This window comes from Acomys russatus, chromosome 13, assembly GCF_903995435.1.
Source record: "Acomys russatus chromosome 13, mAcoRus1.1, whole genome shotgun sequence".
NCBI lineage: Eukaryota > Metazoa > Chordata > Mammalia > Rodentia > Muridae > Acomys > Acomys russatus.
In genome coordinates, this window is record NC_067149.1 from 6,083,792 (window position 1) to 6,096,675 (window position 12,884).

At 39.6% G+C, this 12,884-nt stretch overlaps 1 protein-coding gene across 1 annotated transcript; it reads left to right on the forward strand.

The window, feature by feature from the left end:
• Positions 1–646: 646 nt before the first annotated feature.
• Positions 647–1,522, forward strand: LOC127196941 (aldo-keto reductase family 1 member B1-like; the record flags this gene model as incomplete). Its single annotated transcript, XM_051154651.1, is given in 1 exon segment — positions 647–1,522. A coding segment is annotated over 1 exon segment (876 nt), but the record flags the coding sequence as incomplete, so codon positions are not given.
• Between the last annotated feature and the right edge of the window lie 11,362 nt (positions 1,523–12,884).

The window sequence follows — 12,884 nt, forward strand, 5'->3', positions numbered from 1 at the left end:
GATCTCATTAAAGATGAGAAACTATCTATTGAGAAGAAACATATCTGAGTTGTACTTTGAGCTACTGATCAATTTACTAAAAGCAATAGAGGAAATTTGAGTTTGGAGAACACTGGGTACCATCACATTGACTGTGAGAAGGAGGTGGGAGTGGCCCTTCAGGATAAGCTCAAGGAGCAGGTGGTGAAGCACCAGAAGCTCTTCATTATGTGTAAGCTGTGGTGCATGTTCCATGACAAGAGCATGGTGAAAGGAGCCTGCCAGAAGACACTCAGTGACCTGCAGCTGTGCTATATTTGGTTAATTCTGGAACCATTACAACAAATCACTGTTCTAGGATACAAAAGCTCTCATATTCCTTCAAAAATTTTGTTTCACCTGAGACAAGGTCTCAGGTATCCCTCCTAAAGTCACTAGGTAGCAGAGAATGACCTTGATCTTCTTTTCCTCCTTCCTGTATCTCCCAAAAGCTGATATCATTTCTGGGAGTTACCACACTGGTCTTATGTAATATTGAGATTGAACATAAGACTTCATATACAATAGATATCTAAATTCTCTCCTTTTTTGTTTCTATGATAAAAATGTAGCCTGATCACAGTTGCCAGTCAGCTTGTGTAACATGCATAGATCATGACCATCCATCTGGACGACCACCCTGGGCCTGCGCACCTGGAAGTCCCATCCTGGCCAGAGGACTGAGGCCGAAAAGTTAGCCATTGACACTGGGTACCACGACACTGACTGTGAGAAGGAGGTGGGAGTGGCCCTTCAGGATAAGCTCAAGGAGCAGTTGGTGAAGCGCCAGAAGCTCTTCATCATGTGTAAGCTGTGGTGCATATTCCATGACAAGAGCGTGGTGAAAGGAGCCTGCCAGAAGACATTCAGTGACCTGCAGCTATGCTACCTACACCTCTACCTTATTCATCTGCATCTGATTATTTTCCTGCTGGATGCATCAGGGAACGTGATTCCTAGTGACACCAATTTTGTGGACAGTTGGACAGCCATGGAACAACTAGTGGATGAAGGTTTGGTGAAAGTGATTGGTGTCTCCAACTTCAACCCTCTTCAGACTGAGATGATCCTAAACAAACCTGGCTTAAAATATAAGCCTGCAGTTAACCAGACTGAGTGCCACCAATATTTAACTCCGGAGAAGCTGATTCAATACTACCATTCCAGAGGCATCATGGTGACTGTGTACGGTCCCCTTGGTTCTCCTGACAGGCCCTGGGACAAGCCTAATGTCCTTTCTCTCATGGAGGATCCCAGAATCAAAATAATTGCAGCCAAGGATAATAAAACTACATGCCAGGGGCTGATCTGATTTACTATACAAAGGAACTTGGTAGTGATCCCCAAGTCTGTGATACACATTACTGAGAACTTTAAGGTCTTTGGTTTTGAGCTGAGCAGTGAGTATGTGACCACTCTACTCAGCTACAAGAGGAACTGGAGGGTATGTGACTTGATGATCTGTGCCAAACACAAAGATTACCCCTTCCATGCAGAAGTCTGAAGCTTTGGATCCCTGCTTTTCCCCAGTGACTAGCACCTGTTCTTCCTGTCTCATCTGTCCTTTCTGGTGTCCTGTGTCCTGTATCCTCTTCACTAGGTGGCATGTTGCAGAATTTGTTAGTTTGGAGAGTAACATCAGTAGCTGAGGTGTTTCATCCAGCCTTTCTTGGTCTTTCTTCTTCCCCACCTGGAGGACGTTTAACACTAGCACCCTTTCTAGGCAAAGAGAGCAAGACGTAGAGCCCAAGTAGTGTCATTAACAGGTTTTGAGTGCTTAGATCTGTATTCCTTTGGGTCAGACTTCTCTTTGCCTCAAATAAAATCTCCTTTTGTGGAAAACAAAACAAAACTCAAATAGCAACAACAAAAAACCAAAAACATAGCCTGAAAAAATATAACTTCAAAGGAGAAAGGTCATTGGGCTCACAGTTCCAGGCTACAGTCCATTATGGCAAGAGAGCAGAAACAGCTATTTACCTTATGTCTCCAAACACCAGAAAAGAGAGATGAGTGCATGTATTCTGCAGCTCAGCTCCACTTCCAAGGCAGTCTAGGCCCCAGTCAAGAAATGGCTCCACCTACAGAGTGGGGTTTACAGCTTCAATTAATGCAACCAAGATAAGGACATTCCCAGAGGTTCCTTTCTCTGGCCATTCTAGGCTATCTTCAGTTATCAATTAAAATTAATCATCACTCTAGACACTCTACTGAGCCATATTCCTAGTACCTATACCCCTCTACCTCACCTTGTAATACTAGGAAAGTTCACTAATACTTTTTAATGGACAAATGATACACAATCAGAAATAACTAAGGGTGACTTCTTTCCCATATTTTCTACATGGAAACTGGTTAGCAAAGAGCGATATTCATGTCAGGTGCACAGTTATAGAAACAAGTGACAGGTTATATCACACTGAGCTTCTTTCACATATCCCTCTTACCACACAGTAGCAGGGTCATCACTGCTTCTTTCTACCCTCAACATGTGCCCCTTCATGTGTTTCCCTTCCTCTGAATACTTTAGAGACATCACTTCAAATGCTTCTCTGCTCTCTTTGTACCTCAGAATTGGTGTCAGCTATTAAATAATTTCTAAGTAGTTTAAATGTTCCTCCAAGTGTCTTTTCTACTCCAAAATTCAGGATAGAACCTCCCCCATTGGCTGATTCCCTTGTCCAAGAAAATGAGCAAGTCTTTAGTGTTTTTGAATATTTGTCAAAGCACAAGCTTTCTGTTCAGTTTCTCTGCTGAACTCAAATTGTGCTACTTACTTTCAGTCTTCAATTAAGTTGCACATATCTAAGAAAAAACCACATCTATAGTGGAGGTCAAAGGATAATTTGTGGGAGTCAAGTTCTTTCTTTCCACTATATGGGTGCTGAAGTTTAAACTTGAGCCTTTAGACTTAGGGGCAAGCATATTACTCACTTCACTGTCTATCTCACCAACCCTCAAAGAATTCTTTCAAAAGCTTAATGAATCATCCATATAAGGCATTCAATATATGTTACATATGGTGGATAGTTAAGTAAAATGACAATGTTATAAATAGCTACAGTTTATTTATCATCCTGAATATTTTTAAGAGACAGGCTAAGTATTTAAGAGCACAGATATGTTATTATGCAGGAGCTTTCTATCTGGATCCTGGCTTCATATTGTGCTGAGCTCATTGCTGCCATCCCAAAGAGAAGGTAGAAAATAGTATTTTGTAAAGTTAAAAGCAACTGGCCCAAGTAGGCAGAAAGCAATAGCTCTCCACAACCCCACAAGTATCTCCTTTCTGATCTACTTCCCAGGATGTCTTTTTCAGCTTCTTTTTCCCATCTAGGTTGGAGCAGTAATAAGTAAGATTTGAAAGTATGCCTGTGAAGCAGCCAAGCTCCCAGTATGGTGGATTTAATAATGCAACAATTCCTGTTTGAATAAGAAATAACTCTTAAAGGATTTCTTTTTGTGTAATTCCAGGCTCTGAGTGAGAGCCTCTTCATATCTTCTGAATTTATACCTTGCTTCTCCTCACAGACTCCCTGGGCTCAGAGTGTTCATGCTCTCACAGCATGCCTGAGAAAACACCATTCTCCATTTTCTCACTGAAACTGGAAATGGCCAACAGACAAGCTGAGAATCAAGGATAATAAATACAATAGTGATTAACAATGATAATGAGCTTCACTGACTAAACAGACCTTTGCCTATAGTTAAGTTCATTTAATTCATTAATCAGGTACTCCTGGCTATAGTGTTTCTGTTTAAGTACAATATATCACTCTTCCCATTTACAGATGTTGTGTTACAGATGCTTTAGTTATTTTCCTCTTTGATGCACCCAAACATGGTACAAAAAGCAAATTAAGGGAGGAAAGATTTGGTTTGGCTTGCTGCTCAAGAGGATATAGTCCACTCTGGTAGGGAAGTTGTGGTGTCAAAAACTTGAGATGGATGGTCCTATGGCATTCACAGAGATTGATGCTTATGCTCAGTTCATTTTATTTCTTTTTCAGTTGAGGTAACTAGCTCTTGGGATGAAAGGAAGCACAATCAGAGTCACAATGGCCACCTAAAATAATTTGAATGAAGTGTTCCATGCATATTCCTGAACCTGTATCTAGCACATGGTGGCACCACTGTCTTAGTAAGTTATGGAGCCTTTAGGAGGTAGAGGTCTACATCACCAAAGGTAGGCTTTGAGGGTTTATAGCCTTAACCTACTATCACTTCAGGACTGCTTCAGGACTGATTTGAAGATGAGATTTCTCAATTTCCTATTATCTGCTACCATGATTCTCCTGTATCACAGACTCTACTTCTAGCCCTCTCATTCAAAATATACTCTTTATTCTATGAGCAGGTCACAGCAACAGAAAATTAACTAATACATCACACCAATTAATCTAATGTCTTTGTCAGGGTTTCTATTGCTGTGAAGAGATTCCATAACCAAGGCAACTCTTATAAAAGAAGACCTTTAAATAAGGCTATCTTACAGTTTGAGAGGTTTTCTCCATTATTATCATAGTGGGACGTATACTGCTCCCTATGGCCAAACATTCAATACATGAATCTATGGGCCATACCATACTCAAACCATCACATCTAATGTAGAAAATCTCTCACAGATATGTCCAAAGGCTTTTTTCCATGATGATTCTAATTTTGCTAATATTAACCATCTAAGATACAGACATTAAGACTTACTATGGTTTAGCAGCTTGCTTACAGTTAATAAATGGTGAGGCACGATCCAATGACAGAAGGTGAGATGCCCCAATCGTATAGTAGACATCTGTTATCCCAACACTCAGAAAAGCAGAGGCTGCTGGATCTCTGTGTGTTTGAGGCTAGCCAGGTCTAAAAAGCAAGTCCAGGGTAATCAATGCTACACAGAGAAATCATGTCTTTTAAAAAAGCAGAGAAATAGATAGAGAGACAGAGAAAGAGAGATGTTCATCATCTCCTGCATTTTGTACAGCAATAAGAGTCTCTTAAAAGTCACTGCCCACAGAAAATATCCTGTTATATTTCTAGTTCCCTACACAAAGTGTCAGGTGTGTCATTTGCACTATGAACAAGTAAATCAGAGCCTATGCAGATGTTATATTTCAGTAAGAGTAAGGAGTTTAAAAACTATATATATGTAGCTGTGATATATAAAGGAGTCCTGTCACAAGGTTTCAGAGCACAAAATCAGGTTTCCTTCATGTTTATCATGAGCAAATCCTCAAGTAATTATACCCATAGTCATATTGTAAAAACCAGACACCCGTTCCTTTATAACCTTGTAGCATCTTTGACATTCTCTTATTAAATCACACCGTATCACTTCGTGTTGAATTAATGAATAAAGTGTGAATGATATGTGCTCACTGCATCATCTATGAGAACAGCCTGCTAGTCTAGGTCTCCAAAAAACCAGTTTAAAAAGCAATTTATATATGAGGAAGAAGCTATATATGAGGATTTTCAAAGTTCCATGCCGTTAGCATAGTACGTCTTCCTACCAATCCTTAAGTCTAGAAATCAGCTTGCACTGAGATAGACCTTGTCTCAAAGGAAACTTGTTGAAATGTTTGCCTGCGTCCTAATCACTGTTACATGGCAATGAAGAGACAGCATGACCTGGGTAACTCTCATGAATGAAAACATTGAAATGGGGGCTTGTTTACAGTTTCAAAGGTCTAGTTCACTATGATTATGGTGGGGGAAAGGCAGCATACAAAGTTCTAGAGCAGTAGATGAGAGTTACATTCTGATCCATAGGCAGAGACAGAGAAGGCGACACAGTGGGCCAGATGTGGGCTTGGGAGATCATCAAAGCCTGTCACAAGTGACATACTTTTCTCAAGAAAGATCACACCTTTTTTCAAGAAAGACCACATCCCCCTTTTTAAAGAATGGCAGTACTTTCTGAAGCTTGTTTTTTTATTTTTAATATATTTTATTAATTTATTCATATTACATCTAAATTGTTATCATATCCCTTGTATCCTCCCATTCCTCCCTCCCTCCCATTTTTCCTACACTCCTCCCCTATGACTGTGACTGAGGGGGACCTCCTCCCCCTGTATATGCACATAGGGTATCAAGTCTTTTCTTGGTAGCCTGCTATCCTTCCTCTGAGTGCCACCAGGCCTCCTCATCCAGGGGACGTGGTCAATTTGGGGCACCAGAGTTGAAGGTAAATTGAGTAGAAATTTTAGGCTCTCCCTCTGGGTGTGCACATGTGTGTATGTGTGTTTATGTGTTTAAACTAACCTTTGTATATATGAAATGTGTGCACATGTTTTTGCATGCATGTGGCAGTCAGATGGTAACCATGTTGTTGAATAACCATCCACCTTTTTTGTTGAAACTGGATTTTTTATAGGCTTGGAAGTTATCCCATGGGTGAGCCTGTGTCACTCACTCTCACTGGCATCCCAAGCTTGCACCACAATTTTTATGAGATCCATAGAATAAACTCATATCCTCAAACTTGAACAACAAGCATTTTGCCAAGATATTGGCTCAGTCTTAGAAATATTTCAAAGACATGCAAGTGTAAGTTTTAAGTAGTGACTAAGGAGAAAATAAAGACATATTTATTTTGCAGACACGTAGCACCATAACAACACTGTCACAGTGAGCTGAGGTCTTCTTGCTTTCTGCCATGGCACCCATGATGGAGTAGATGGATGTTAGAGGTGGTGGGAATAATTTTACAGGACATAACTGGTAGCTGGTTGACATGTTAGATATGTATCTAAAATGTGATAAGGAAGGGCAATGGGCTTTTTCCTGAGGATTCAAACACAGCCCAAGTTATCAGGCTCAGCATGGAAGAGGTGAGGATGAAATGGATTAATGAAGGAATGAATTCTTTCAGACAACTCTCCTTCCCCAAATCATAACACCACAGAAACCCAAGAGAGGTACTCACTCATAGGGAGAAAACCCACACCATATTAGAAGTCTTTCTTACAGCAATGCTCCAAGACACCTCTTCTATTCACCTAGTACTATTCACTTTTGTGAGAGAAATATAGAAATGTGAAGGCAAGGACTTTTAACTCTTGTCATGTGCTTACAATATTCATGGTCCTACCTAGAATCCTGCTTATTATGTTAGTGAAGAAATGTGGAAAAATAAAGATATCATAAAAGACCTTTGCTGAAAATGATTAATCAAAAGTTTCTTCCATGATTTGTACAGTGGGGTGGAGAAGAGTGAGGATTCTTCCTGGATTCATGGATCCCCAAGGGAATGCAAATCAATAAGAGACTTTTAACCTCATCATTCATGACTGAAAGGAAGGTACCAGAACACCATGAATAGGGCGTCAGCACAAATCCAGAGGAGGAAATTGGATCCAAGAAATGTCTGACACATGCCTTCTAGGAGACAAAGTTGTTGTAAACAGAACAAAAAAGAGATTGGTGCATTTAGTTTTTAGGCAAATTCTAGGGTTTCATTTGCCTTGTGGTGTTGTGTTTCTTCTTTCTCTCTTCTCTCTTCTTTCTCTCTCAGGAGGCTAGCAAAGGAAATGGAGACTATAAGATGGATTTGCTGTTATTGAAATCGCTCCAAAACCAAAAGATGCAATCACTCCCTTGTCTTTGAAGAACATCTCACTGATCCGAGCCATCCCTGTTATTACACCTCCCGGGGGGAAAGCACTGCCTTGTCACATTTCCTTATAGGAGTTCTTCAATACTTTGAACTTATAACAGTAAGTTAATTAACTACACACATATATGAAACAGAATAAGATAAATACTCTGGGCATTGGAAGAGACATTTAAACCAAGCATGCCAAGCTTTTAGAAGAAGAAAGTGTTTATAGTCATAGAATCTAGTTAAAGTCTTCATCTCCCTCAACAAATATCTTATATGTAATATCTGATAGAATTAAAATCAGAAATTCTTCTCTTAATTACACAACTATTTCAAGTTATCTATTTTCAATTGTACTTTCAATGATTATTAATATAAAAGTATCTCATTATAAAATAATTTCTGTTTATTTTTCATGTTGGAAAAATGTTTATCAGAGACTGTTATGTAAAATCAGAAGATTGCATGTTCACACATAACTGCTTACTAAATGGATCATTAGAGAAAATTGGGAAGGAAAGATCACTAAAAGGAGACCATAAAACAGAGATAGCCTGCCATTGTGGCAATCTTAGAAATATGGTCCACGAGACCCTGTTAGCCTTGGCACACTGTGCTATAGCCAAGTGAACTGCGATGACATAACTTCACTAGGACTTTCCTTAAAAGCATGACTCTGATTTTCATGAGCCCTATTTACATGGCTCTTATTTGAATGCCCCTATTTGCATACCTCATGATTTGTGTGCCTTCTATTTGTGTGGCAAAGGTGCATAACTTGAAATTGCATGAACATGGACCCACACTAACCTCTCAGATCTGTACCATAATCCCACTACATTCACATAAATATTAGCATTTTTGATTTTTCCATAGATCCATGTTTCAATGGAAATATTGTTACAAAGTTGCAAGTATAGCATATACCCAACTCTCTATTACCAAGGCATGCCCAAGCCCACCATTGTGTAGTGAATTGGCCTCATCCTAGATGAATGCTGGCAATGACTAAGAACTATGCTGATTCAGCTAGAGTCTTTGGTGTTTTTTTTTATCTTGAACGACTCAGAAACACAAAGAGCTACATTAAAAAGAAAGGGAAAGGAGGAAATTCACAAATTTTAGTGAAAAAGAAGACACCGTGCAACCCAAGAGCCACTTCAAACCCCTGTTTTAGGGTACTCTTTCTCCAATTTCAATGGGGACAGTTTAGGAATGTAAAGTCTGACTACTTTGTTTTTGAGCTTGGAATTAATATTTTGCTCTTCTAAGAAGCACTCAGGTGATATAAACACTAGTGGTTCAGAGATCAAAGATCTGAAAGATAATAATAAAACTCCTTCTCCTGCTTCCTTCTCTCTGCCCATGCCTCCTCTCTCTCATCCGCCCTGTTCCTCTGCTTCTCCTTCCCCCTCCTTTCTTGTTGTCATTGTTGATCTCATCTTAAAATTCTAAGAACAAGTGAATAGTCCTTTAAATAGATATCATTTAAGGATGACCATAAAAAGAGAATGACATGGTTTCTCACTAAAACTTCCAGGATATTAAATTGGGCTCACATTACATAGCACACATCACTGCAATAGGTGGCCCCGAACAACTCTTTTCAAAGAAGGAAGCCTTTATTAAGCTTTTATAAACTAGTCTAGTCTATTGGTCCACTAGTTGCCTCACTCATTGGTACAATGTCCCATAAATACAGTGGCTAAACAGGGAAGCAGAGAATCTGGACTATTAATTAGAATTTTTGTCATCTGTGGACATCATTATTATTTTTCTTGCTCTCCATTTTATACAATATACTAATAAAGGCTAGGCATTATGCACAAGGGAAACATATCTACTAAACCAAAATAAAAGCAAGTTTTTGTCATTCTGTTGGATTGTGGAGCAAAGATAATGTCAAAAGGGTTTTTACCTTTTAAATTGTCTGTCTCTACTTCCTTTCACTGTTCAGAAAGCTCCACAAAAGTTTGCTGTTCACCTTCTCACTAGATTGGTAGCACCTGGACACTGGCAGCATAGACTTACCCTCTCAGAAAGAAGCAGCAGGCTACTGTGAACAAAATATGTTTCCAAGCATCATCTCCGTGTCAGTTCCACCCACCCAGATGGAAATATTCCTGTGTCATAGTTTCATTTTACAATACTTTTTCCATAGGAATATCAAATTTTCTCATTTTTTATTAATTCATTCAAATTACATCTCAATTGTTATCCCATGCCTTGTATCCTCCATTGTTCCCTCCCTCCAGCTTTCACCCTATTCCCCTCCCCTATGACTGTAACTGAGGGGGATTTCCTCACCCTGTATATGATCTTAGGGTATCAAGTCTCTTCTTAGTAGCCTGCCATCCTTCCTCTGAGTGCCACTGGGCCTCCCCATCAAGGGGACGTGGTCAAATATGGGACACCAGAGTTCGTGTGAAAGTCAGTCCCCACTCTCCACTTAACTGTGGAGAATGTCCTGTCCTTCGGCTAGATCGGGGTAGGAGTTTGATGCTTACTGCATATATTGTCCTTGGTTGGTGCTATAGTTTGAGCAGAACCTCTGGGGCCAGATCTTCCCATCATAATGTTCTTCTTGTAGGTTTCTAGGAACCTCTGGATCCTTCTATTTCTCCATTCTTGCATACTTCTCTCACCTAGAGTCCCAATAGGATGTCCTCATCACTATCCCACTTTTCTGGTAAGTGAAGACTTTCATGGGACATGTTCCTTGGGCTAGTGTCCAGTTATAAGTGAGTATATACCATTTGAGTCTTTTTGCTTCTGGGTAAACTCACTCATTATGATCATTTCTAGCTCAATCTATTTGTTTACAAATTTCTCATTTTTTCATAAATATTTCCCAAGAGAGTAAAGCCCTGAGATATTTTCATGGCTTGTAACTGTCTGAAAAAAAAAAGCAGTAGAAACTAGTTATAGTGCTTTCTGGCCCAGAACCCAAGTGTACTATAATATAGTTTCTTTTAGGGTATTGATGCGCTGACTTGCGCAGCCTTTAATTTAATCCTTTAAAAGTCATGAACAGTATGATGCTCCATTTTTATAAATATGCATATAGAAATTATAGCCTCAAGAATATATAATGTAGCAAAAAGGTTCTGTGTATGTAATAAGTTGGAGGCTGGAGAGATGACTTGGTAGGTAAGACACTTGCCTAACAAAGTTGAAGACTGGAATTTGGATGTTCAAGATGCACATAAAACAAGGTGAGTTTAGCAGCTGCCTATACTTCCAGAACTCTGGAGGCAAAGGTGGAGGATCATGGAGTAAGCTGGCTACCTAAGACTAATAGAATTAGTGAGCTTTGAATTCAACTGAAAGACCCCATCACAGTAAATAAGCTGGAGAGACATGAAAACACCCAGTATCAACTCCAAGGCTCCACATGTGCACATGTGCTCATATGCAAACATACATACCCCACATACATGCAAAAAATATTAAGGAAGAAGTTTGGTTGTCAAAAAGCAAACTAATCAGTGCCCACAAGGGCTTATGGAGACCAAAGCATCAGCCAAGGACCATGAATAGACTGGACCTAGGCCCTCTTACACAGATGTACCAGATGGACTGCTCTGGCTTCATCTGGGTCCCCTAGTAAGGGGAGTAGGGGCTATCTCTGCAATATACTCCTGTTACCTGCTTTTTGGTCACTCCCCATTGAGGGGGCTCCCTAGCCAGGCCACAGGGGAAGAGGATGTTCTCAGCACTACTGCAACTTGATAAGCTGTGGTAGAGGAGATGGGGCTCCCCTTTCCCTAGGAAGAGGAAAGGGTGGATAAAGAAAGAGGGAGGGAGAGTGTGGGACCAGGGGGAGGAAAAGAGGGAGGAACAATGATCAGGACATAAAGTGAATGAATAAATAAATAAATATTAAGAATGAAGAAGTTTGGTTGTATATAATTACACTACACACACACACACACACACACAGAGAGAGAGAGAGAGAGAGAGAGAGAGAGAGAGAGAGAGAGAGAGAGATTTTAAAAGTAAAATAGAAAATATATTCATAGGTGATTTAATCACAAAGATTTTTCCCCACTGTCAAGTATCCTGAGAATTAAATATCCATGCCTTCATTTTCAATATTCAACTAGTACCTGGGTTTTGGTTAGACAAAAGTATCTCAATAAATCTCTCTCTCTCTCTCTCTCTCTCTCTCTCTCTCTCTCTCTCTCTCTCTCTCTCTCTCTCTCTCATACACAAACACACACACACACACACACATACACACACACACACACACCAGTGTGAATACTTCATTTTATATTCAGGCCATGTTACAGCTTCCCTTTTTCCCCATGGAGTTTATATAAGGAAAAAGCATTGACTGGGAGAGAGACAAGCATTGACTTAGAAATGGAAGAGGTTCAGACCCACATTCTTGTCAGGAACCAATGAAGGGCTGCCAGTGATCAGGACTGGCTGCCAGCAGGATTCTGGAACTGAGCAAACACAACCTCAAAGGATGCTTGAAGGGCCAAATTAAACGACTCAGTGAAGGCTAGTAATGGAACAGTATAAAGATCAAAACAAACACAACATATTTTCTGCCCCAGGAACTCTTTATAGTTTTGATATTCTAGGTTTTTAGAGGTGGTGTCTTCAGACTTGATAAGTAGGTTCATACCTGGAATATATTGCCTTTACAGTTTTGTTTCTGTGTTTAAAGCAAGGGAGCAACCTCTCATAGCGACTAAACATGACAACTGCCACATTAATATGGCTCAAAACACTAGTGTCAGCACTGCTTGTTAAAACTGTAGTATGCTTATGTTGGAGGTATTCTGCCTTAGACTATCTTTTGTTAACATATAAAATATCTAGAAATATTAAAACCCTTTAAGAGTAAAGCCATCAAAGAAAAAGAGACAAGATTTTTATATGTAATGACATTTGAAGAAGTGTGTGAAATTTTCTTGTTTCCAATTTTTCAAAATATTATTTTTAAAACATTTTTTTTTTTACAGGGAAGGAATAAAAGAAATTAACAGAGCCCATTTTCCAAGTGTGTCTTTCTTCTGGACATCCCTGTTAACTTTCCTTCATGTCCCAGTTTGCCTTCTTGCGTACGGACGAGAAGATCTAGTGTTTAGACTTCAGTGGCATTATCAGAGAAACAATTTCAAGTCACATCCCAATTACACAGTAAGATTCTTAGTGTGGGGGATATCATCAATTACAGCTTTCTTGACTAAATGTATAACTGATCTCATTCCTGCCCAGAAATGATTGCTAGCTCACTTTAGTGATTCCC